Raw genomic sequence first — 25,687 nt, 5'->3', positions numbered from 1 at the left:
AGCAATTTGCATGGAATAAAGGGAATCTAACCAATCAGCCAAAACCTCCAAATACTCGACAGTGACAGTGGTGAGAAATTTATACCCAAATTGTCGTTAACCCCTAAACCATAGAAATATTAAACCAATCACCAACCGGAATTAAACTAAGCAAACAACATAAACAAACCCTAAACCCAAATTCTCGACAACCAAAACCCCCAAATACTTGACAGTGGTAGTGATTTTATACCCAAATTGCCGACAAACCCTAAACCCCCAAAAATATTAAACAAATCACCAACTATAATTAAACTAAGCAAACAAAATAAACAGAACCTAAATCCAAATCCCAGACAACCGAAACCCAAAAATATCCGACAATTACAGTACACACACAAATTTATACCCAAATCACCGACAAACCCTAAACTATAAAAAAGATTAAACCAATCACCAAAAATGAAAGAAAAAGCCACTCACCTGCTTTTTTCAGTTGGTTGAGAGAATCTTAGTGTATGTCTGAGATAATATCGACAAAAATCGGCGTCTTGGTGCGTCGCCTTCTTCTTTTTGACTCGAGAGTGAAAAAGAGTGGGGAACAACCGAACAAAGTGTGGGGCATGAGACAAACATATGTGGGTTTGTAGGGCTTGATGGGGTCGGGGGTATTTTAGGAACGGGTTTTGTGTTGCATGTGACCTTCTTTCCGTCCAAAATGACGGGTGGGTGAGCGGAATGTCCACTTTGACACATGTTAATGTCAGGGGGGTCATTTACCAATTTTTAAACATTGAGGGCCAAATCGCCATATGGTAGATATATCAGTAGAGTAAAGTGTAATTTCCCCAATAAATAAATAAATAATATTTAAATAATAAAAAAAATAAAGGAAAAATCTCACTTATAACCCGTGATCTTTTTTTATCACTTTTACAATTAATTAAGTACTAAAACTTTGAAAGGTGTTAATTTAGGATATCCTTCTTTAATTTTTTTTAAATTCAACATTCCGTTACAATTTTCCGTTAAATCCTATCAAAATTTTCAAAATACCTCTATTTTTTTTTTTTTAAAGAAAAAAAAAGATCAAGGATTTAGGTATTGATCATAATTTAACGAAATTTGCAAAATACCAATGCCTGAATCTTTGAAAATTTATAATTTTTTTTTTTAAAAAAAAATTACGGCATTTTGGGAATTTTAACAGAATTTAACAGAAAATTCTAACATAGGGTTGAAATTAAAACTTTTTTTATTTTTTTTATTTTTTATTTTTATAGATACATGAGAAACATATTACATCAAGAAATAAAAAACACAGTAAGGGCTGGGCAACCCAAAAACAATCTTAAAAACGAAATTACGCGGGGGCAATGCTTCCGAAGTTGCAGGCCCAATAGCTTGAGGCACGGATGCCACAAAGCCGGGGTCACCACTGAAGGTAATTTGAAAAGTGTATTAAGTCACAAGGACCCAAACACCAAAATAGGGGTGAACATGGGGAGATGGAAACAATAAATAAGCCCAAAAATACAATAACGCAAAAACAATAACATAAACAGCAGAGGTCCAGATGAAGGCGGGGTGGGAGCCTTCCCTGACGGTGAATGGGGCACATGCACCGCCAAGGGGAGGCCTCTCAGTAGCCGGATTCGCAGGCGAAGCCTAGAAACACCGATGGTTGACGAGGTGGAAAGCGAGGAGAGCAAACATGGCATCCACGAGCCGATGAGAGAGCTCTCTGGAGGGCGTGTGTGCCACGCGCGGGGGAGCAGATGGCAGTGGAGCGAACGGAGACCATCGGTGGATGCCGTAGATGCCGATGAACCCATTGGTGAGGTGCGTGTCTTGTAATAGTTGTTAGAAGAATATAGATCTAGATCCAAAAAATTTAAAAGAAACCCCTTGCCAAAAATTTCAAAAAACTCGGTGGAAGGTGGAGGAAATGATCATGAACAACTGTTGTTTAGACTCAAGCCACAAAAAAACAAGGAAAATGTGAATAAGATAGGTGGGTAGCTAGAGCTTATGTCTTATCTCCAAAGGCCTAAAAAATTGTAAAGATGCTAGATGGTGGAGAGATAGATGATGGAAAGTGAGAAGTAAGGGTGGTTGTGTGGTGGGGTGGAAGGAGGAGATATGGAACGGAGATGGGTGGTGGGGGGGGGAAGCACATTGCTTTCCTCCCATGGCAGTTTGCACAGGAAGAAATATCAGGGAGTGGGATAGAGGAGAGAGAACAGAGAGAACAGAGAGATTAATTAGAATTCTGAGTGGAAAGTTTTAACTTTGAAATTGAAACTAATTGAATGGCTTGACCACTCCTGGATTTTTATTTTCATTATTATTATTATTTCGTTTTATTATTATTATTATTGAGTTGGTTTGAATTTGAAAAGTTGGGTTAAAAATTGCTCGAAAAGCAAGTTGGGTAAAACCTGTAGGGGTGTGCAAAACCCGCAATCCTCGCCCCGCCCCGCAGCACCCGCCCCACCCCACAGAGGACCGGGTTTTCAGATTTTTTTGCCGGTTAGGGTCTTAATTTGAGAAATTTATACGGGGCGAGGCGGGTTGCAGGTTTAGCCTTTTAAAAAATGCGGGTCCCCGCCCCGCCCCGCCCTACACAGAGGAGAAAAGAAAAAGAAAAAGAAAAAAAAGAAATCATGTTTCTTAGAATTTTATCTTATAATTAATAGGGCTTTTAGTTTAGTTTACAAGGCTAATTCCATGGAAAATGTTCTTGTATAGAAATATGAACGATTGAAAGATATGTGTCTAACATGTTGAAGGACTAAATTTAAGGAGCTTTGAAATTATAATTTTTTTTCTTTAATGAAACAGAGTGGATTCCCTAAAAATTTGACTTTGCATTCATAAGATTCTGTGAAAAAATAATATGAATTTAATTTTTTTTATTAAAAAAACCAGTATTTTTTCAAATTTTTATTTTTTACAAAGTAAAATCAAAATTACTTAAATGCCACTCAAAATACCCGTCCCGCCCCGCACGGGTTGTCTTTATTAAGTGCGGTTTGCGGGTTGGAAATTTCCAACCCGCATAGGTGCGGGGCGGGGCCAAAAAAGGCGAAAAACCGCCCCGCCCCGCCTATGCACACCCCTAAAAACCTGGAAACAATTTTAATTCTAATTCAGAATTCAAAAAGCATCAAAACATGCTTTTCAAATATAATACAATATAATTTGAAAAATATAGACACTCAAACATCCAGTTAAATTGACACTTTTTAAAGTTTAAGAACTTAATTACAAAAGTAATGAAAGATCAAAAGTTATACAAAAATAAAAATAATCGGATGTAAAATGTAGTTTATTTGAACCTTTTTTTTGTAGATAAAATTTTAAATAATGTGATGGGAAGCTCTCAACATGAGCGCGGTGTGAATAAACTGAAGTCTAAGCCATCGATCAATTCATCTGACAGCTGGCAAGGCATGAATACTTGGAGCTCATTTCTACACTTTGCAGAGGCAGAGCCGCAGAGGCTAGACCTGTTAAAACAGAGATCGTGTGATCGTGGGAGTCATGGTTAAGACTTGATAACAATTTTTTATTATTATTATTATTATTATTATTATTATTATTATATACGTGAATTATATTGGATTCTGATGTAAAGAAGAGTTACGAGTTACGAGAATGTTTTTCTTCGCCACTGAGAAAGCAATGACAAAAATTTCCCACAGAAAGCACAGAAAATGGTAACTTGTGCAATTTTCAGCTATAAGATAAAGGGCAGAAGGCTTGTGCCATAGCTTTTGAACTGGAAATCTACAACATAGCAGCTATAATGACGTACAATATTGCAAGTGTCAAAACCTTTTCTAATTGCAATTTTTATCACACTCTTTGTTGGTATAGCAGCCTATTTATAGGCACACAGTCCTAAAAATACTGGAGTGATTAAGTGCAATAGGATTAGGAGTTTGTCCTAGATTGCACGAGCTTCAAACTTATCTTAATAGAGTCAAAGTCGGGTAGAACTCCAACTCTTTAGTCAATTCCATGTTAATATGTGCCTTATCTCCTGATTTATGGGATAAGGGTTTATCCTGAAATATTTGAAATAGGAGTCTTTTGATAATATGAAAAGTCCTTAATAGATAAATTAATCCGTAAAATCCGAACATAGCTCCTTGAATACATTGCAACATCTTCCTGTAGGATCCGAGGAGTATATCTGAGTTGGTTTGACATGCTTTGACAATATGTCCGAGGGACAGTGATCCCGAGACAGTCTATCACCAAGGTATAGAGATCTCGAGATGTTTTATACCTTGAGGAGTTTTAAGCCCGAGATGCTTGTACTCCGAGATGATTTTATCTCCGAGGTCCTTAGGGTCCAATGTGTATTTACCACGTGACATTGTACCAAATACCCGAGGCGAAATTGACTGAACTAATCGTAGTTAGGTCGATCCGACTAGCTGGGCCCCCAATTCGGCTGTGGGCCCAGTCGAGTTTAGGATTAATAATTTCTCCAACACTCTTGATTCGAAAGAAAGACAGAGTGGGCACCTTAAAAAAAGGGTAGGCTCTCTAATAACAAACAAAAAACAAAAATTATAGTGCAAACAGTAAAAAATGGGCCGCGTAGAGCGGTGAAAACACCAAAACAGAAGGCACAAGCAGGGAAATGACTATCTCGAGACCCTTCAACCTTATCCGAATCCCAATGAACATAGATAGCTAGGAACATGACCCGCAAAATACCATTCCAATCCTACCCAAGTAGATAAGGTCATAACGTGTAAGATTATGTGAACGACATCTTTTCTTTTATGAGACTTTGAGCAACGCCCTCGAATTATTTTCCTTTAATGATAAGTCGAAGTCGAAGAGCTACTACTATGTCTCTTTGACATAATTACAGAAAAAACAAGTGGCTATATATATATATATTCCTTTCTCAACAAGCATCATCAAACAAATATCAACCTAGCTAGCATCTAAATAATACCCATCACATCATACCATGAATATTACATGTGTTTCATAGGTCGATAGTTGCAATTATATCTAATACCCATCAAATCATACCATTATATCTAAGTTTGAATCATGCCTTAATGTATATACAATATCAAAGAGCAGTTAAGCTCATAATATCGCCCAATGCCCCACATATAGTGCCATCCACAGTCTACCACATATATCATATCAGGTCCTCGAAAAATATAAACATAAATAATCATACATATTCAGGGTGCTTCATATACCTCCTGGTCCTCTTGTTCGTCCTTTTAAGGTTGAGTTTTCCAACAAGTAGAATGTGTAAGTCCACGACTTATTGGATAATTGCCTCCATTCTTTTTTATACTCTAGCTTGATCTACTAAGTACTCTCAACAGATAATTAGCTACCAAAATTGATAGGAGCGGTAAATATCCGTGCTCGTATCATTGTTCAATGGGCCGTTACAATTAGCTCTACTAATACATGTTCCTCTTGCTAGATCTACCTTTCCACAGTTTCAAAGACCCTCCTTAAGAGTTACTTTAAGGCCTTTTTGTAGTCCTGGTTTGCCTGTAATGCATGTTCTCTTTATGTAGTATTGTGTTATTTCTTAGATTTGGTTTTTCTTTTCAGTTGTTTATGTGTTGTTTTTCGGTACTATCCCATATATTAAAAAAACAAAGTATGTGTTTTTTTTTGTCTTTTGCCCAAAAAGGTACGTACCACACACGAGATCTCTCAAGTACAAACACCCAATGAGTTGATCAATCCTAAACTGCTACAAAGAAAGGTGCTTGTTCAGAAGAAAGAGAAAAATGCAAGATTTGTTGTTTAAGGATGTATACAAAAACTGTTCTTTTGCGTTCAAAAGCTACCACACAAGTGCTCTTTTAGGTGCAAAAACAATGCCAATTTCGTCATGTTCATATGACGTGTATATAATTTAGTTTTAACCTGATTGAAATCAAGTTTATTCATATATATATATATAAGCTAAAATAATTAAAAATAAAAAATAAAATCGAAGAGGATATGAATCTTTTTCAAGTTAGTGATGTATCTAAATCATATGTGCTGCAAATATTAAAGCTGTTACCAATTTATTAAGTGAAAAATGTTTTTTTGGGTGGATGTCCAAAATCACTATAAATATACGTAAAAAGACATGGATCTCATGGTTTCAATTTTACTCTTTTACATGTCTCTTTTATGCTATTATTTTTCTCAAAAAAAAAAAACTTTCTTGCTACTCTGGAAAGTACTATTTTAGAGCAACGCACGAGCTTCATTGTGTTATGGGAACTATTTTTTCAAATCCTTTATCACTTAGAGAGAGGACAAGATATATTATAAAGATATCATCATTGCGATCGAACCTTGAAATCCCAAATTTTATTTTGCCTTCATAATTTGACCTCTTGTATTCCATAATTTTTCCAACACTTGTAGAAGGGATGTAATAATTTGCTACCAAATAAAGAAAATAATTTTAGAAGGAAGATAGTGCAGGATCCACTTTGTCTTATATGTGGGTTGGAGGTGGAGACTCATAACCATACTATGTGGAGATGTCGGTCATCCATTGACTTATGGGCTGATTGTCTCTGAAAAATTCAAAAATGCTCGAGTGAATAAGACAATTTCCTACTCATGTTTAACAGGATATTGGAGAAACTTGAAGGGGAGAGAGTAAGCTAATTGGTAGTAACAATAGTTAGAATAATATGGTTTCGAAGAAATACTTTAGTATTTAGAGGGGATCTCACTCTTCCTTTTCAGCTAGTATGATGTGCTAAGGAGTTTGGGGATGACTTTCGTAGAGTTGCACAGAATATGAAGAAGAATATTGAGTAGGAATGTGCTATGTCGACCCTAAAATGGATTTGACCCCCCTTGTGAAGTAATAAAGATAAATTGGGATGCGATAATAGACTTATCAACAACAAAAAAAGAAGAAGGGGTGAACGCTATTGTATGAGACTATATATAAGGGAAATGTGTTAACATCTATGTGTTCCTCTAAATCTTATATAACTGATCAAACAATAACCGAAGGTTTAACAACATGGAAACTAGTGAAATTTTGTAGAAATTTGAGTCTTCAAGATGTTATAATTGAAGGAGATGCAATAAAAGTAATTCAAGCATTGAGGAAGGGAGAACGATGTTGGAGTCGGTATGGATAATTGATTGACGATAAAAAGATGGTGCTTAAAAGCTTTCAATCATGTCACCTGAGGCATATCAAAAGAAAAGCAAACATGACAGCTCATAATCTAACGAATGCAGCTATCGAATAATATTTGGAGCAAATTTGGGTGAAAAGATTATCCCAACTTTAAGTGATATTGCACTTGTTAAGCCTTAATGATAGTTTGAATTCTTACAATTTTTTTTTTTTAAAAAAAAAAAAATCTAAAATCTAAAATATGTTTGAAAATTAATTATCTAATCTCTTCATAAATAAAATTCTACATACAATTATCAAAATTGGATGTGTTTCACACACACATCTTTACCCAATCGAAAATCAAAGCATCCAGTTAAAACACAACCGATTCCATGCATTTCAAACAACCACAAATCACACACACACGAAATATACAGATTAGTAATTAAAGCACGCAAAACACAACACTAGACCATTATGAAGGAGTAGGATTAATTGCGGTGCGAACTCGCTTTGACCATTCAACCCTCCTAAAACTAACTGTATACCCAAGCACCCATTCAACACTACTACAAACGAAGAGGGCAAAATAGGAAGCAAAGTTAGATACAAATAGATTAATAATATTATTTTTATTGATATTTACGAGATCGCCCTCCTTCCCCTTTATTCTAAGTACAGGAAGTCGGGAAGCAACAGAGGCATCATCGTCATCATCAGCAACAACAAAAGCTAAAGAGTCAAACCCCTCAAGCCCCGAGACCCTTCTTCTCCTTCGTATCTCTCTCTCTCGCTCCCTATTCGAATCCCTAAATCCATCAAAGGTGTGGCTCTAGGAATCGCGATTTTTTTTGTGATTCCCATTCTGTCCCGAATTTCTTCACCCTTTTTACGAGATTGCCATCAAAACCCTAGCTCCGCTTTTCTCTGTATAGCCTAATCCGAGGCGTCTATGTAGCTCGCGCTCCGTCTCCGAAGAGAGGAATCGGGATTCGTTCAAAACCCTAGCTTTGGTCTGTGCTTTGAGTCATTGTGCCTTTGGTACTAGATTTGATAATTTTTGGTGCGAGATTTTATTTACTTTGATGAAAACGGTAGCTTGGATTCCGCGTAATTTGTAAATTTATGATGGTCAGTAGATTGGTGTATTGGAATTGTGTATTTCGTTTTTAATAAGTTTCTGTTGATTTTTTGTTTTTTGGGCGGGGGGATTTGAACTGATTTGAGCTACTTGGGTTGTTAGGTTTGGAGAGGAAAGTTTGAATTTTCAAGTAACATTTGATGGGTTCTTAGTTTTGGTTTTGATCAATTACGCAACTTATTTGCTCTGTCGGCAGTGAATTTGAAATTTGTAAACAATAGAAGCTCCAAGGTATAGGGTTGTGCTCAATTTTTAGTTAGAAATTGTAAACTTCAAAATAGGTGGTTAGCATTCTGTTTTATGAAATTGACGAAGAACTTAGTGTCAAATTTATGCTAGGGTCCAAATTTTTATTTGGTTGAACATGGTTATCGTTTTATTATTAGCAACTCCAAATTATTATCTTAGCATCTTGAAAGTCCAGCATTTTGTTTTGTTATAACCGGTTTCCTTAGGTTTTTAAATTTTAGCAATTTCTAATTGTTGGGTTATACTGGATTTACAATTTGGCATGAGTGATCAGTTTCAAGATGTAAGATTTTATGATGTGTTTAGGGTTAAAAATGATGATTAGTTTAAATGTTTGAAATTTCAAGTTTTGACTATTCCAGGTATTGAATCATGACTTATGAGTTCCTTTAATTAATTAATTAATTATTTAAATATTTTCCAGATGGATTTACTCCTTGAATTTATCTGTTTCAAATTCTATACTTTAGCAACTTCAAGCAAGTGAGGGGTTCATTATCTTTGTTGTTTATGTTTAAAATTGGGAAATGTTGCAGCCCCAATGGTAAAAGTCCTGGTTTGTGTATGTAAGAGAGTACAATGTTAACTTTTTATATTTGCCTGATATTTAAAACACCAGCAATTTAGAGTTCACAATTATTAAGTTTCCCTCCAAAAGACCATTTGTCTATCTCAAGTTCAGGCAACTTAAGTATAAATTGATGTAACGAGTAACACACGAGAAAGTTCCTGCATTTTTGGTTATCTTGTTTATACGACTGTCCATCTTTTAGCTTTATGTTTGTCCTTGCATTCTTGCCGTTTTCCCCAGCCATATGATGTTTTACTCACATATTCTAGCTCTAACTCTGACAGGTTGATGGTACACATTCAATTTGATACATTTGTGGTTCCTTGGACTGAGTCACAAAGATTCGACACGTAAGATAAACGGAAATTTCAAGATTCAACTAATATTCTGTAGCTGTTTATAGAACTCATTGACCATATGCTTGAGGTCATACATTAGAATCCCTTTGTGCACATCCAATTTTGTTCCCTAGTTTGTCAATTATTTGACTGTATTAATCAGGTGGTAAACTCGCATTTGTTGGACATAATTTGGTGAACATGCTTTTCTATTGCAGTTTAGCTTTCACAACTTTGAATAGCAGCTTGATGCTGGGGGCAGTATGCCGGTGATAGTTGGGAGAAATGCAAAGGTATCATGCTGCCAGCTGCACTAGTGCAGTTAATAACAGTGCAATAGGTGGGCCATCAGCTAGGGATACTGCCCGAGCTGATTCATCATCATTATCGGCTAACTTTGCCCTGAATCCTAGGTAACTGGGTTCCAGAAAGTCAGTTATCTTACACTCTTTCTGCAGATAATGAACCCCTGTACTGCCTACCATCCCAAGTTCTTTTATAATTATTTTTCTTTTGAAAGCATATTGTGACCATGTTCTTGCTAGTTTATGATATGACGAGGTTCCAATTAATAGCTGGTTGATCATATTAGGAGAGTAGGTTATTGAGTGTCTCATACCCGCTTGCTTTGTTATCATAATTAATTTACTTGTGATACAATTTATCATTCGGTTTGTCAGGAAATGATGTAATTCTTTATTATCAAGCATTTCCATACAATAAGCAATGAGATATGGAGATCAGAATAATGCTTCGAAGCAGGAGCTAGTTCTCTAGTCTTTGTTTGTTATCAAAAGTTGACTTTCTGCAACCTTTTTCTCTTGCTAAGAGGACTTTCTGAGACTAATATTTGTGATCTTGTGGTTTCATTTATCAGTAGTGATGAATTAGCCATGCTTCAAATATAGACACTTGTGCTCCTGCTGTGCTTTAAATAAGCAACAAAATTAATAAAAAAGTGAAATGGCGCAAGACTCTAGCACAGAGATAGTAGACAAGAGAAACCCTAAGACAAGACCTAAGAAAAAAAGGAATCAAGAGGCCTTGATGTAGCCATCAAATGGACTAGCGAGTGCAAGAATAAAAGTTTGAGATTATGAAGAGAAGCTTGACACCAACACCACATTAGGAATAATGGGTATGCACATTATACCCTTTTTTTTTTAAGCTTTTCTAACCTCCCTTCCAGCTAGCTAGTATCCCAACCACCATTTGGAGCATTAACCATGAAATCTCAAACATGTAAAAGTTGTTTTCGTAAAGTTCCCTAACGATCCAATGAGTGTAGGGTCCTGCTTTTTTCTCTTCAAGAAAACCTTTTCCTATTGTCCTACTCATTTTTTGCTATTTCTAGGATCCCTTTTAAATCCTGATGTTGCTTAGACAAGATTGGTCAAATAGAAGTTGTTTGTTTGCAATGTGTTATAATGTATTTCTCATATTTTACTTATAAAAAATAGAGCTATCAATTTATCATTGACATTTTGTGCAGGCGGCCATCACAACTAACTCCCTACAAGTTGAAGTGTGATAAAGAACCTTTAAATTCCCGGTAACTCTGCAACAAAATAGCACCTATATTTTTTTTAATAAGTTTTTTTTTTTTGCCCTTTTCCACAAAATGTTTTGAATTGAGAAGTTCACAGAGTAGTCATATTTCAATTTCTTATGCATTTTGGTTTTCCTTTGTTTTCAATACATTAGATTTTGGACTAGAACTGTGTTAAAGTTGCTGGTTGTTTTGATATTTTGCTTTTGCATCTATCATTTGTGGTTCATAGCTCTTATCTCATTCTATATTTTTGTCACTCATTTAATCTCAGACTTGGGCCACCTGACTTTCACCCCCAAACTCCAAATTGCCATGAGGAGACTCTCAACAGAGAGTATGTGCTGACTGGTTACAGAGAGACCATCGAAGGAATTGAGGTACACTTTTACTATCTGCTTAATAAATTAATTAATTTTCTAAGAGGGAGTATGTATAATTTGGATGGTATTGCCTTATTGAATTGTAAATGCATTTTTGATCCAGTGTCTGCTTTTTAAAACTAATTTGTGCTTTCGAACGTTACTTAAGAAAAGAAATTGTGGTTCTCTTGTATACAAGTAAAGTCCTTTCCTGGTAGTTATTTTTTTCAGTCTCAGACATGCAATGGATGATATTTTTAGGCTAGTGTTCCTGTTTTCTACTATTTTATGAGAAGTCCTTGCAGAAAGTGTAATCAATATATTGTCCTCTACCTGTTTTGAGGGGAGTGGCCCCATCATTATAGCTGTTCTAATATATATTATATTCCCTTGTGAGTTTGAAGCATGTGTCTCAGTATCTAAGTTTATTGCAATGGAGAATCAAGTCTTGCAAAATCTGCTTCATTGAAGTCTTTCAAACTGTTCATATTTTAGATTTTTTCCCTTAGTCATACTGAGTTATTACTACGTCATGGTTTGTAGGAAGGTAAATGGTTTGTTTACCAATGGATGACTAGCAAAGTCGTGGGTGGTTTAAGGATTCTTGATTTATGGGTGAATACCATATGCTTCAAATTTGCATACTTGTTTTGGCTACTCTATATCTTAAGCTCTCTCTGTGTGTGTGTGTGTCTCAGTTTTTATTGGGGAAATATTTCATTTTGGTTTGTTGTAGATTAAAAAGTGTTGATTTGTATGGATGCGTAGTTGAATTTAGAAATCACATTCATCAATTAAGGAGGTTTTGTTGATTTGGATGGGGTAGATAATAAATGACACTCTTTGAGTGACCTAAGTACAATGATAGATCCAATTTTGGTATAAAAAAATTCTGATGTTATTATGAACTGAGAAAATCAACCAGCATGTTTCATATTTAAATTTTGGTGTCTGTATCAGTGCAGTAGACAGTTGACATCATGATGATGTATTAACATTTTTTTGATAATTTTTCATGTAATTCAAGGCCATGGAATTGTGGTGATAAGAAGGTTACTTGAGTGTTGAACGAATAGGTCCCTTAAGAAAATAAATATTTACCGTGCATGTTTGCCTTCAAACATACTATTGACAAGAACCTCAATTCTCTTGTATTCTCCTTCGGTGGTTATTATCTAACTTGGTTTTACTTGCTGAGTGTGTTAGGAATCTAGAGAGATCTCATTAACTCAGGTTCAAGCTTTTTCTAAGCCTGTTATCGTCAAGTGCAAAGAGGTGAATCACTTGGGCTACGATAGCTGTCTATTATCTCTTACTGTATAACATTATCGGTTCTATTTTTTTCCACCACAATCTGTGGGCTACATGATTTGATACTGTTTGCTCTTCTTTGCAGGCGATCAGAAAACGTCTCAGGGCCATCAATGAATCTCGTGCTCAAAAGCGGAAGGTGATGACTTTTTTTTCTCAATTATTATTGGCTTCCAGAAATAACAGATTCAAGTCTTTTTCTACTTGTGTGCTTTAAAATCCATGTTCATCTTGTAATGGTTCTGTCTTGCCTATTGAGGTTTTTCAGGTTTTGAAATCTTGTTATGAAATTTGACGCTATATGATATTCTTACTATGACAGGCTGGTCAGGTTTATGATGTGCCTCTTTCTGGTTCACAATTAACTAAACCCGGCTTTTTTCCTGAACAAAGACCTTGTGGTGAAGACTTCCGGAAGAAATGGATTGAGGTATGTCTTCTATTATCCCTCAATACCATTGTGCCTGTGCTATTATAATTGATAACATTTTATGTCCTTTTTTCCCTTTCGATGATTAAGTTACCACCATTGCGCCTCTTTGAGCGTTTAACGAATTTGAATTACTATTAAAAAAAAAGTAGAACAAACTAAGCAACTAGCAACTGATCAATTGCAAAATCTTATTATTATCCCTAACTAAAAAATTATCATCGGGTATGAAATTCTGAATAACGAGTTTTGGTAGAATACGTCTTCTTTATCTAGAAGAAATGGGTGAAAGATATGTTGGGGAGTTGGATGGGGCCAAAGGGCAATCGGACGTTGATACCGATTTGGCGCATGGCTCCATTGTGTTTGATGTGGTGTGTATGGAGGGAACGAAATGCACGCTGTTTTGAAGATTGTGAAACTGACTTGATGAACTTGAAGAAAATGATGCTACAAACATTGTTTATGTGAAGAGAGAAATTTCAGTTTATGCATGAGTGTTCTTATTTTGAATTTATAGGTAGGTGCTCTCTTTTTTCTTTGTATTAGGGGTTTCATGTATACGTCCTTGGGTTGCGCCCCTTTGTGCCTTTTAAATATACTTATCAAAAAAAGAAAAGAAAAAGAAATGGGTAGAATGGTGATCCTGGTTCCAAAAATATTTAAAATCTGAGAGTTATGAATAATTAGTCTTGTCTCAGAAATGCTCTTAGGGGAGTAGAGAAGGGGACCTCAGTGTGCTTGCCAATATTTCTCTAGCTATGGTAGAGAAATTCTTGATTTTATAGGAATTATAAGTTCCTACGTCATATGTAGACTGTTATGAGAAAGGTGAGATAAGAACTGCATATTGCCCATTGGGACAATTGGTAGCGGTAGTAAAGCCTACATGCCCCATCTCCCAGCATGATTAGGATTTGACAATTTTTGTAGTGGTTTTTCTTGAAATTGATCAATACACAATCTTAAAAAAGATTTCTAGTGAAATGGCTGCCTATGATAAAGCATCTGAACCTTATTTTCTCTCTTTAATATTGCTGCCTATGATAAAGCATGCGTTTCATACGTGAAATATTAGATGTTTGACTTAATAAATCTTTGACTTTGATTTCCTTTATTCCTTCCTTTGTTCAACAAAAAAAAAAAAAAAAAAAAAATTAAAATTTGATTGCAGGGTCTATCACAACCTCACAAACGGTTACGTTCTTCGGCTGATCATGTTCCTCATGGATATAGGAGGAAATACCTCCTTGACGTTCTTATTAAGAATAATGTTCCATTACTTAAAGCAACTTGGTTTATCAAAGTAACTTATCTTAATCAGGTATGTATACTTGAACACTTGTACCCAGTGTTACTATTCTCACCTGTTCTTTGCTATTTTTAATACTGGAAGGTTGCTTACGGTTTTATTTTGCAGCTCCGGCCTGGTTCTGCAACTATCGCTTCGGGGACACCTGACAAAACACAGCTGTCCCGCACTGAGCTCTGGACTAAAGATGTTATTGAGTATTTGCAATACCTTCTTGATGAATTTTTCTCAAGAAATAATCCCCATTCTGCTTTACACAGCAGAGACCGATCTCCACAAGTGCCTTATGCTGCGTCATTACAGCTTAGGAGTGACACAGCATCAGCAGTCCTTGATGGTGAGGAGCCTTCCCTGCATTTTAAATGGTGGTACATGGCACGTCTGTTGCAATGGCACCATGCAGAAGGGCTGCTTCTTCCTTCTGTTATCATTGATTGGATCCTGAATCAACTACAGGTACTGTTTTTGCCATATCTGTTGTTTTTGTTTCTGTTTTTTTAACTTTTTAACACTAAGATTAAACATAACTGATGTGATCTCAAAAAGACTAATAAAACCTGTTGGTATCCTTTTTAAGTATTTGAGTTTTCATTCTATTTGGTTTTAAATTTTCATATTTGTGCTTTTCAGGAGAAAGAATTGCTTGAGATTTTGCAGTTGCTATTGCCTATTATATATGGTGTTTTAGAAACTGTTGTTCTATCTCAAACATATGTACGGAGTCTTGCTGGAGTAGCTATTCGTTTCATTCGTGAGCCTTCTCCTGGTGGATCGGATCTAGTAGATAATTCCCGAAAGGCATATACAACCGCTGCACTAGTTGAGATGCTTCGGTATCTAATATTGGCTGTACCTGATACATTTGTTTCATTGGACTGCTTTCCCTTACCGCCTTGTGTAGTATCTCATGCTGTAAACGACGGGAATTTCATATCGAAGGTATCTGGGGATGCAGAAAAGATAAAAAATGGTTCTGAAGGAGTTACTTCTATGCTCAAAAGTAAAGTTCTTGATTCTCAATTTCAATCCTTGGCCTTTGATCATGTTGTTTCGTCCATTCAGAAACGTGCTGATACTCTTGCAAAAGCAGCTAGTCCTGGCTATCCAGGTCATAGTCTGGCTAAAGCTGTGCAGGCCCTGGATAAATCTCTTGTGCATGGAGATGTCAGAGGGGCTTGTAAGTTTCTCTTTGAAGATCATTGTAATGGTGCTACTGCTGAAGGTTGGATTGCAGAAGTAAGCCGATGCTTAAGATCCTCGTTGAAGTGGATTGGGACTGTGAGCTTGTCATTCGTTTGCTCTGTATTTTTCCTTTGTGAGTGGGCAACATGTGATTTCAGGGATTTTCGGACTGTCCCGCCTCATAACCGTAAGTTCACAGGCAGAAAAGATTTTTGCCAGGTATATATTGCAATTCGAATTTTAAAGCTGAAGATAAAAGATTGGCAAAATTCATCTAGAGGCAAGAGTGGGAGCATTGGAGTTAGTAGCGTTGGAAAAGGTGTCTCTCAGCAGAATTCTGGTAGGACATCAGTGGGAAATGTATATGAAATGAAAAACAATTTTAAAAGTGTGGATGGAAGAAGTGTGAATGGAAGAAGTGTGAATTCAGATATATTTGATAGCCCCGGTCCTTTACATGATATCATAGTGTGTTGGATTGATCAGCATGAAGTACGCAATGGAGAAGGTTGCAAGCGCCTTCAGCTACTCATAGTGGAACTCATACGTGCAGGCATATTTTTCCCCCAGGCATATGTAAGGCAGCTGATAGTAAGTGGAATACTGGATATGAATGGACCTAAACACCTTGACAGGCGGAAGAGACACTATAGAATCTTGAAGCAGTTGCCTGGGCTCTTTATGTGTGATGCTTTGGAAGAAGCAGGGATTGCTGGAGGGCCACAGCTTTTGGAGGCTATGCATATTTACTCAAATGAACGCCGCCTTGTACTTCGTGGCTTATTTTGTGATCAACAGAAAAATTCAAAAACTGCAAATATTTCAGCTCAGAAGCCGATCCCTGTGAAGGATGGTGCTTCCCCTGTGTCCATTGATCAGTGGAAATCTGCTCAGGCATCATCCAATGTATTGCCTGCTAAAAGTGGCAAAAATGAACTTGACATTGAGGAGCTGAAGGTGGCCATCTCAGTAATTTTGCAGCTCCCAAGCAGTTCATCTTCATCCACTGATACTGGACTTGATGAATCTCAAGGGAGTTTCAAGAGGCCTTTTGGGTCATTTTGCAACAAGATGGATCTAGTGGAAGGTACACCTGGCTGTGAAGAGTGTAGAAAGGCAAAGAGACAAAAATTAAGCGAGGAAAGGAGCTCATACCTTCAAGTACATTCACCAATTGCTTCAGATGACGAAGATACCTGGTGGGTAAGGAAGGGGCTTAAACCTTTGGAGTCCTTCAAAGTTGATCCTCCCCTTAAGTCAACCAAGCAAGTCCCCAGGAGTCGGCAGAAGACTGTGCGTAAAACTCAAAGTCTTGCTCAATTAGCAGCTGCAAGGATTGAGGGTAGCCAGGGAGCATCTACAAGTCATGTCTGTGATAATAGGGTAAGCTGCCCTCACCATAAATCTGGAATGGAAGGAGAGACTCCTAAGCCAATTGATGGAATCAGAACAAACCATTGTGGTGATATTGTCGCGATTGGAAAAGCTCTAAAGAAGCTGCGTTTTGGAGAGAAGAGGACCATTACAGTTTGGTTGATGACTGTTGTTAGGCAGCTTGTTGATGGGACTGAAAAGACTCTGCTCAAGGTTGGCCAATTTGGTAGGTCGTTCACTCCTGCTGATGATAGGGGCTCTATACGGTGGAAGCTTGGCGAGGATGAACTGTCTGCTATTCTGTATTGGATGGATCTTACTAATGATTTAGTTTTAGCAGTGAAATTTCTCCTTTGGTTGTTTCCAAAGGTACTCAGTAGCTCCAATTCGACAATCCATGCTGGGAGAAACATTGTGATGCTGCCAAGGAATGTGGACAACCAAGTTTGTGAAGTAGGGGAGGCATTTCTGTTATCATCCCTTCGAAGGTGGATCTCATTTTTTTTTTTTTTCTAGTTAAATCAAACAGCTTTGATATGTCTGGCAATTATTTTTTTTTCTTCTCCTCTGCTTCTTTTTCTTATGTCTGGTTATCCATGTAGCATGGTTGCCTTGGTATTTGGTTGGTTCTCTCTTGGGAATTTGATTTGAATCTGCAGCTTGTTGAGCATTTATTTGCTATATTGTTGGCTTTTGTCGGTTTTCATTTCTTTGTTGCTGGTTTCACAGAAGTTGTGTGTGGCTACGCAGTGTGTCTATGCACAACCTTTTCTGTTAGATCATTTCTTTTCTCATTGGGTGCCTTTGTCTTGATTTTGCTACTTTGAGCATCAGGAAGACATTTGAGGGGACAGTTTTTAGGAAGTTTAAGATTTATGAAGCATTTGAAACTTCAGCTACAACTCATTTGGCTCAAATAAGTTATTTATTTGCAGAGAAAATGTACTCGTGGAACAGAAGAGTTTGTTTTCCTTACATTTTCTGAGCAACTTCTTTTCCTCTAAAGCTTATCTTCCCTGAATTCATCTTTTTTAGTTTACTTTTTAATTTAGTTTATGGTTTTACACATGAGAGATTGATTATGCAGCATATTCTTGTTGAGTAATTTGCATATTTCTAATTGAAAAATGCTTTCCTCCACACATTTTTTTCCTTTCCCATTTGGGCGTGGTTTGTTTTTCTTGGGTCTACGTTGGTAGTTGATATAATGCCAATTTAACTTGTGTGGTATGCCTAACAACTAATTTGGTTTAGGTACGAGAACATGCTTGTTGCAATAGATCTTATTCCTGAAGTCTTGTCAGCCACAATGCATCGGGCTTCAGCAGCTATGACCTCAAATGGAAGAGTTTCAGGTTCAGCTGCCCTAGTTTATGCTCGATATCTGTTGAAGAAATACGGCACTGTGGGTAGTGTTATTGAATGGGAGAAGAATTTCAAGGCAATATGTGAAAGGAGACTTCTTTCTGAACTTGAATCTGGACGATCAGTGGATGGAGAGTTGGGGTTCCCACTTGGAGTTCCTGCAGGAGTTGAAGATCTTGATGAATTTTTCCGTCAAAAGATAGGTGGTGGTCGGTTGTCAAGAGTGGGTATGAACATGAGAGAGATTGTGCAACGACATATTGAGGATACTTTTCACTATTTTTCAGGTAAAGAGAGAAAACTCTTTGCTGCAGCTCCACCAAAAGGTCCTGTAGTTGAAAAATTAGATGATGGATATCAGGTGGCTCAACAAATAATCATGGGGATAATGGAATGCATTAGGCAGACTGGTGGTGCTGCTCAAGAAGGAGACCCGTCTTTGGTGTCTTCTGCTATTTCTGCCATTGTTGGTAACATTGGACCAACTATGGCGAAAATGCCTGATTTTACAGGCAGTAATAATATGAACTTTTCATCTGCAACAGGTTCCTTGAATTTTGCTAGACACATTTTGCGCATCCATATAACTTGCCTATGCCTGCTTAAGGAAGCACTTGGGGAGCGCCAAAGCCGTGTATTTGAGATAGCTCTTGCAACAGAGGCTTCTTCTGCTCTTGCAGGAGCTTTTGCTCCTGGAAAGGCTTCTCGCACTCAATTTCAGTTGTCTCCCGAAGCTCATGAATCCAATACAAACATGTCTAATGAAACGTTGAACAGTTCGACAAAATTAGTGCTTGGAAGAGCAACAAAAATTGCAGCTGCTGTTTCTGCACTTGTAATTGGAGCGGTTATTCATGGGGTTACTAGCCTGGAGAGAATGGTAACTGTCTTCCGCTTAAAGGAAGGATTGGATGTAATTCAATTTGTAAGGAATACAAGATCCAATTCGAATGGTAATGCCCGCTCTATTGGAGCTCTTAAGGTGGATAGCTCAGTTGAAGTTTATGTGCATTGGTTTAGGCTGCTTGTTGGAAACTGTAGAACACAGTGTGATGGATTGATTGTGGAACTCTTGAGTGAACCAACCATAGTGGCTCTTTCAAGGATGCAGCGAATGCTCCCTCTTAGCTTGGTCTTTCCACCTGCCTATTCAATATTTGCCTTTGTTATGTGGCGGCGATTCATTGTGAGCACAAACCTTGCGACCCGTGAAGATATCAACCAATTGTACCAATCTTTAACAATGGCCATTGTTGATGCTATAAAACACTTGCCTTTCAGAGATGTATGTTTGAGAGATAGCCAGGGTTTCTATGATATTGTAGCTGCTGATACTAATGATGCTGAATTTGCAGCCATGCTAGAGTTAAATGTTTCAGATGCCCATTTAAAATCCATGGCCTTTGTTCCTCTCCGTGCCAGGCTTTTTCTAAATGCCATCATTGACTGTAAAATGCCACAATCTGTATTTTCACTGGATGATGGGAGTCGAATATCTGGACAATGCGAGCCTAATGTTCAATATTCGGAGAATGAAACAAAGCTTCTGGATAAGCTTGTACATGTTTTGGATACCCTGCAACCTGCGAAATTTCATTGGCAGTGGGTGGAGCTAAGGCTTCTTTTAAATGAACAAGCCCTCATTGAAAAGCTTGAAACCCATGATATGTCCTTAGTGGATGCTATCAGGTCGTCTTCCCCTACTCCTGAAAAAGTTGCTGCTTCTGAGAATGAGAACAATTTCATTATCATCATTCTCACAAGGTTACTGGTCAGACCTGATGCTGCTCCCCTATTTTCCGAGGTGGTTCATCTTTTTGGACGGTCACTGGAGGATTCAATGTTGTTACAGGCTAAATGGTTCCTAGGAGGCCAGGATGTTCTTTTTGGTCGGAAAACTATCAGACAGAGGCTTATTAATATTGCTGAGAATAAAGGTCTATCGACAAAGACCCAGTTTTGGAAGCCTTGGGGCCGGTGTAATTCTGGTTCTGATCTAGTGGCAAAGAGGGGAGACAAGAAGTTTGAAGTCCCCTCTCTTGAAGAAGGAGAGGTTGTTGAAGAGGGGTCAGACTCGAAAAGGTATGGAAAAGGGTCTACTCAAACGTTGGACACTGAAGGTTCCAATGTCAGCCAGCAGCAAGTTACTGAGAGGGCTCTCATTGAATTGCTTCTTCCTTGCATAGATCAAAGCTCTGATGAGTCGCGGAATACCTTTGCAAATGATCTGATCAAGCAGTTGAATACTATTGAGCAACAAATAAATGCAGTTACTCGTGGAACAAGTAAGCAGGCAGGAACAATACCTTCTGGAATTGAAGGACCTACAAACAAGGTAAGCAATCGCAAAGCTATGAGAGTTGGCAGTCCTGGAGCCAGACGTCCCACAGTCACAGCAGATCCTGCTCCACCGTCCCCTGCAGCTTTGCGAGCTTCTATGTCGTTGCGCTTGCAATTACTCCTGAGATTTCTTCCTATTATTTGTGGAGATGGGTAATCATACAAGGACTTAATTTTCGTTTAGAAGCTTCTTCCATTTTTCACCTACATTGCCTGTTACATGAATATTTTATTGCTACTACAATTCCACTATAATTTGTTCACATAAACCTCACTTCTATACAAATTACTCCTTTGCTTTCCTCACTCATCAGTTGTGTTTTAATTATGTTATTTGTAGAATTTTTTTTTTAAGTTAATTTTTGGCTCACACGCCTTTTTAGCCAATCCCCTTTGTTAACGTTTGCCAAATAGCGTTTTTTCTTTGTTCTCTCATATTCGTTCAAACAGTTCTAGTTCTTAGGCACAGCTGACCTTCTCCGTAAGTTTGATTTGGAAGATTGACTTTCTCGATTTTTTGGTGTTCAAGAGTATTTTTTATGTTCCCTCACTTCTGTTCTAGGACTTCTTATAAGTGTAGATGGTTGAAGTTTCATATGTCTTGATTGCCAAATGGATCTTTTCTGATGTAACAGAAGTGGCAATTATGTGTTTGAAACTTATCTAAAACATTTTGTGTTTGAAACTTATCTAAAACATTATGTGTTTGAAACCATTCTTCTCTCAGTCTTTAGTAAATGATGTCAAACAAATGGATTTCTTATACTCTCAAAAGGAAGGAGAAAAAAAAAGTTAAGAGGAAAAAAGAAGAAAGAGAGGTGATTGTGAAGAGTAGAGTTTCTGTTAATCTTTTGATATTGGTAGAGTATGTTTGCTGAAATGATTGGATTGCATGAGCAAATCAGGTTGGGAATATTGCTAATGGTTGTGCATTGAAATTTTATTATCATACAAGAGTGAAATAGCAGATACACAATTTTGGCTAAGTTTTGATACTGGATTTGTCAGGGAACCATCAGGGCGAAATATGAGGCATTTGCTTGCCTCCATAATACTTCGGCTCCTTGGGAATCGGGTTGTGTATGAAGATGCAGACCTTTCATTTTATCCCACACAGAGCTATCCATCCAAGAGAGAGGTGGAGACTCCTGCAGAAGCTTCTTCTGCTGCCTCTGCGGAGTCGTCTGGCGAAAGTCTCTTTGATCGGTTATTGTTGGTTTTGCATGGTTTGTTGGGTAGTTGCCAGCCAAGCTGGCTAAGGTCAAAGCCTACTTCCAAGACAAGCAGCGAGTTTACCAAGGAATCTTCTGGATTTGATCGCGAGGTAGCAGAGACTCTGCAGGTTTGATCTTTGTCAGCTTACTATTTAATTTTAATGTGTTTTCTTGAATATATAAAACCTTGACTTATTAGTGACTTGGGTTTGACATCCAACTCCATGCTAATCGATTAACTTCTGATTCTCACCCCTCCAAGATAAATATACGATTATAGATAACTAAGTGAAGAAAGTAATAAAAAGCTAAATGTGACTTTAAAAAAAAAAAGAAGAAGAAGAAAAAAAAAAGCTAAAATGCGTTAATAAATGTGTCATATAGACAATATAACTCAAAAGTTCTGGGTACATTACAAAGTGGTTGTATAATATATGTTGGAGGATTTTGAGAGTTCTATGGAGGATATTTTAGCTTCATTTTTTTACACGCTGTGTCTTTGGACGGTGGCTTTTTTGTCACCACTGTCGATTAGCTTTGTTGATTTCCTTGTTTGTTTTTCTATTTCTAGTTAGGTATTTCCTTTTGTATACTTCCACGTGTACTTAGAGGTGCCTTTCGCTTTCAATAAGACTAAATTTACTTATAAAAAAAAAATTACCTATTACATTGTATTTAACATAATGCATATCATAGATTACACTTATTAGCTATATCTCTAATTTACTTAAAAAGTAAATTATCCTTTATGCGTAATGCGGAGCTAGAAATAGTGGGTGTATACAAGTTTTCTTCTTTCGTTTATTTTTCTACTTTTTATTTCCTTATATTCGAAGCTATTAATTTCTCTCACATTGATGTATATAATTGAACAATTTATTAAATAGATAAATGGTTGTCTTTCTCTCTAACATGCTATCTACTGATGCAGAATGAGTTATATCGGATGCAACTGCCTGACACAGTTCGGTTGCGAATTCAAACTGCAATGCCAATTCTTGTTCCTTCTGTCCGTTGCTGCGTCTCTTGCCAGCCGCCATCTGTTCCTGTTGCTGCTCTTGCTTCTCTTCAACCTATCTCCATTCCTGGGGTGCACTCAGGACATTTATTCCCACCTCAAAGGACTCCAGTTCCTTTGGCACGAACTGCAACTAACATATCAGGGAAGTCCAAGCAATTGCCTTTGCAGCTGGATCATGACATGGAAATTGACCCATGGACTCTCCTGGAAGATGGTGCAGGGTCTGGGCCATCTTCTAGTAACACTGCTGTAATAGGCAGCGGTGACCATGCTAATCTTCGAGCATCCAGCTGGCTTAAGGGGGCTGTAAGGGTGAGGCGGACAGACCTCACCTACATTGGTGCCGTGGATGAGGACAGCTGATATAAGTTAACTTCATTCTTGATTTGGTCTGGAGTCAGTGAATCCCTCAACAGGTAATTTAAGGTTCTAATTGTTTTGCATAATTGGCATCAAGATTACTGTTGCCCTTGCCTTCTATGATGAAGGGAGCTGTTGAGAGGGATATTTTTTGGGGTTGTGGGGTCCTTGTGAGAGAAATGTGAAGATAGTGTTTTTTCACGCAGCCCATTAGATTGAGTCTTGGGCCTGCTTGACTACTAACCCTTTAATCTTCCCCCATCCAGACTGTGCACTTCCAGGTGCAGTTCGGGGGCTTGTTGTATATATAGAGATAATTGTTTCACTTTACCAATTGATCTGAGTAAAATATCTCAAGAATGATCTGTATCTGGTCCACGCTCATCAATTTCTAGTTGCATCTTTCACTCTCCCTCAAACATTTGTAAGCACATACTCATGTGCAGCCACACATGTTATGTATATATACTTATATGCTTATATATGTGTGTGCGCGAGCACGCTCAGAGATGCACCAAGCAAACCTGTGTTAACTAATTTTTATGTGTCTGTCCATATTCTCTTCTTCCCAAAAAGATACTTCACCTTTCCTTCTATGGATGTCCCAAATTGTTTTTCCCATTCTCAAAATTTAAGAACTTGCACTTTTGCACGATGCCCTTTGTCTTTTCATTGATTACATGAGATAATGTACTATTTGCCCGTATATATAAAGGGGAAAAATTTGGTGAAGAGTAATTGATGCTAGTTTCTTAACATATGTGCTTCAAAGTGGACAACCTTTATGGGACTGAAATTCTTCATATGCTCTAGTCTAAAACGAATTCTGATTGGTCTGAGTATCCACAGAAGTAAAATTCTTACCTGTGGATGCACTGAGAGAATGGCAAACACCAAGAATGAGGACATGTATGGCTCTAATTTGTGAAACAGCTGGTTTTGGAGCATGAATTCATTTTTCCAGTATTTCTTGATGTTAACTCATGATTGCTGTTGTCTAAGGCGCTCTACTGGGCATCTTAAATTTATAGGCCATCCTAAAAGCAGTCGTGTAAAACTGCTACTCTCTCATTTGTTACTTGTAATTATCTATGCTTGGTGGTAGTTCGAGGGGAAGGGGACAAGGGGTGGTTGCCTGTGGGTTTGGCATATTTATCACATCCCAGAACTTGTGCTGTGATGTGCTTTTCATGAGAGGGCTTTAGTTTGAATTTTAAAATAAAATCCTTGGTATGGATGACTTGCATACTTTTTCTCTGTATGGATAGTATTGATGAAGTAATGGATCACTGTTAGAGGAATAGGTTGTTTATAGTCAATTTCTTCTCTGAAGTATTGACATTCGGTAAAATGAAATCAATGCTATTTATAGTTTCAGTATTATCAGGCATTTGTTTACTTCTTCAATTGTACTTTTCAACTATAAAGATCTGCAAAGGGGTTGAGGTGGGTCTGATGTCAATTTTAGCTGTTAATTTAAATAAAGAGCTCAAAATGTAGCACTATTTTAATTATTGAAGAAGAGATTCCTGATATGTTGAACTTCTTTTTGTTGTGTGGAGTGAATAATCTTGAAATGTTCAGCTGGATATACATTGGCCTGGTATTATTTGGGATTCAATGCCTTGGTAATAAAGTTCCTTAAGATTAAATTGGCTCACTATCCTCCATTTTGCTAGGTTAATATCTTTTCTATGTTCATTCTGTTTTTGGAGCAGTAAAGCTAATTTTAGTGTAGGGCATAGAACTCCCAGAAACTTGGGAGCTGTGTCTTCTCTGAACCTCAGGTTTTGTTATGCATGCTTGCTAACTATATAGTCTATATTTCTGAATCGGGGTACCTAATCCATTGCTCTGTTTCAAGATTGTTGTCGGATGCTTGTTTTTAAATGCATTTTTATGCTTGCACACGAATCCACGCCCTGGAGTTTGCTGGTTCTCTTTATGAAAATGCTTTACAAACAAAGAAACTTGTATTTGTGGGTTGATTCCTTTACTCTTAGCTTAAAGGTGGAAATATAAGGTGGTAGTTTCTACTTGATTATTGTAATATTTAGTATAGTTTTGCTAGAATAAGAAATGTTCTCGTGACTCGTCATTGCAGGGGTCCGTTGAGTATCACAAATGAAAAATGTGAACCACTGGGAAGTTTTTGATGCCTTGTTGAGAAGTAGTGTTGTTAGAACAAATCTTTCTTTTTTCTTTTTTCTTTTTTTATTATTATTATATAATTCCAACCGTCTGCTAAATGTAACCTCCACTCGAGTAAACTTGCTTGCACGTTCTTAATGTTTAATGGGACGAAGGTTGGCTTTGGCAGCTGTGGTGATGACTCACTTCCATATTTCTTCATGAAAATTGAAAAATTTGAGGGTAGAGTGCAATATTATATTACATTTTCGTAAAAGTTGACTTCCAAAGGTCAAATTTGACCCCAAGGGT

General features: G+C 37.4%; 1 protein-coding gene across 4 annotated transcripts; it reads left to right on the top strand.

The window, feature by feature from the left end:
* Window positions 1–7,793: 7,793 nt before the first annotated feature.
* LOC133862966 (mediator of RNA polymerase II transcription subunit 12) lies at window positions 7,794–23,616 on the top strand. Of its 4 annotated transcripts, none has more exons than XM_062298904.1 (14): window positions 7,794–8,139; window positions 9,372–9,437; window positions 9,644–9,838; window positions 10,918–10,977; window positions 11,249–11,354; window positions 12,543–12,611; window positions 12,733–12,786; window positions 12,970–13,077; window positions 14,252–14,401; window positions 14,498–14,845; window positions 15,020–17,433; window positions 18,200–20,803; window positions 21,659–21,992; window positions 22,796–23,616. In XM_062298904.1, the coding sequence occupies exons 3-14, from the start codon at window positions 9,711–9,713 to the stop codon at window positions 23,246–23,248; spliced, it is 6,828 nt and encodes a 2,275-aa protein (XP_062154888.1). In that variant the 5' UTR covers window positions 7,794–8,139; window positions 9,372–9,437; window positions 9,644–9,710; the 3' UTR covers window positions 23,249–23,616. The 4 variants fall into 4 exon arrangements, with proteins under 4 accessions (XP_062154888.1, XP_062154890.1, XP_062154887.1 ...); XM_062298906.1 differs by having other exon boundaries at window positions 9,372–9,513; window positions 12,979–13,077; XM_062298903.1 differs by having other exon boundaries at window positions 9,372–9,513.
* Window positions 23,617–25,687: the final 2,071 nt, after the last annotated feature.

This window comes from Alnus glutinosa, chromosome 3, assembly GCF_958979055.1.
Source record: "Alnus glutinosa chromosome 3, dhAlnGlut1.1, whole genome shotgun sequence".
NCBI lineage: Eukaryota > Viridiplantae > Streptophyta > Magnoliopsida > Fagales > Betulaceae > Alnus > Alnus glutinosa.
The sequence above is the reverse complement of the archived record's forward strand: the minus strand, read 5'-3'. Positions and strand labels throughout refer to the sequence as shown.

Excerpts from the sequence above, each read along its gene's own strand:
- LOC133862966 (XM_062298904.1), top strand. The coding sequence starts at position 9,711 with ATGCAAAGGTATCATGCTGCCAGCTGCACTAGTGCAGTTAATAACAGT. Across the intron at positions 10,978-11,248 it reads AAAGAACCTTTAAATTCCCG|ACTTGGGCCACCTGACTTTC; the intron begins GTAACTCTGCAA and ends ATTTAATCTCAG. Across the intron at positions 13,078-14,251 it reads TCCGGAAGAAATGGATTGAG|GGTCTATCACAACCTCACAA; the intron begins GTATGTCTTCTA and ends ATTTGATTGCAG.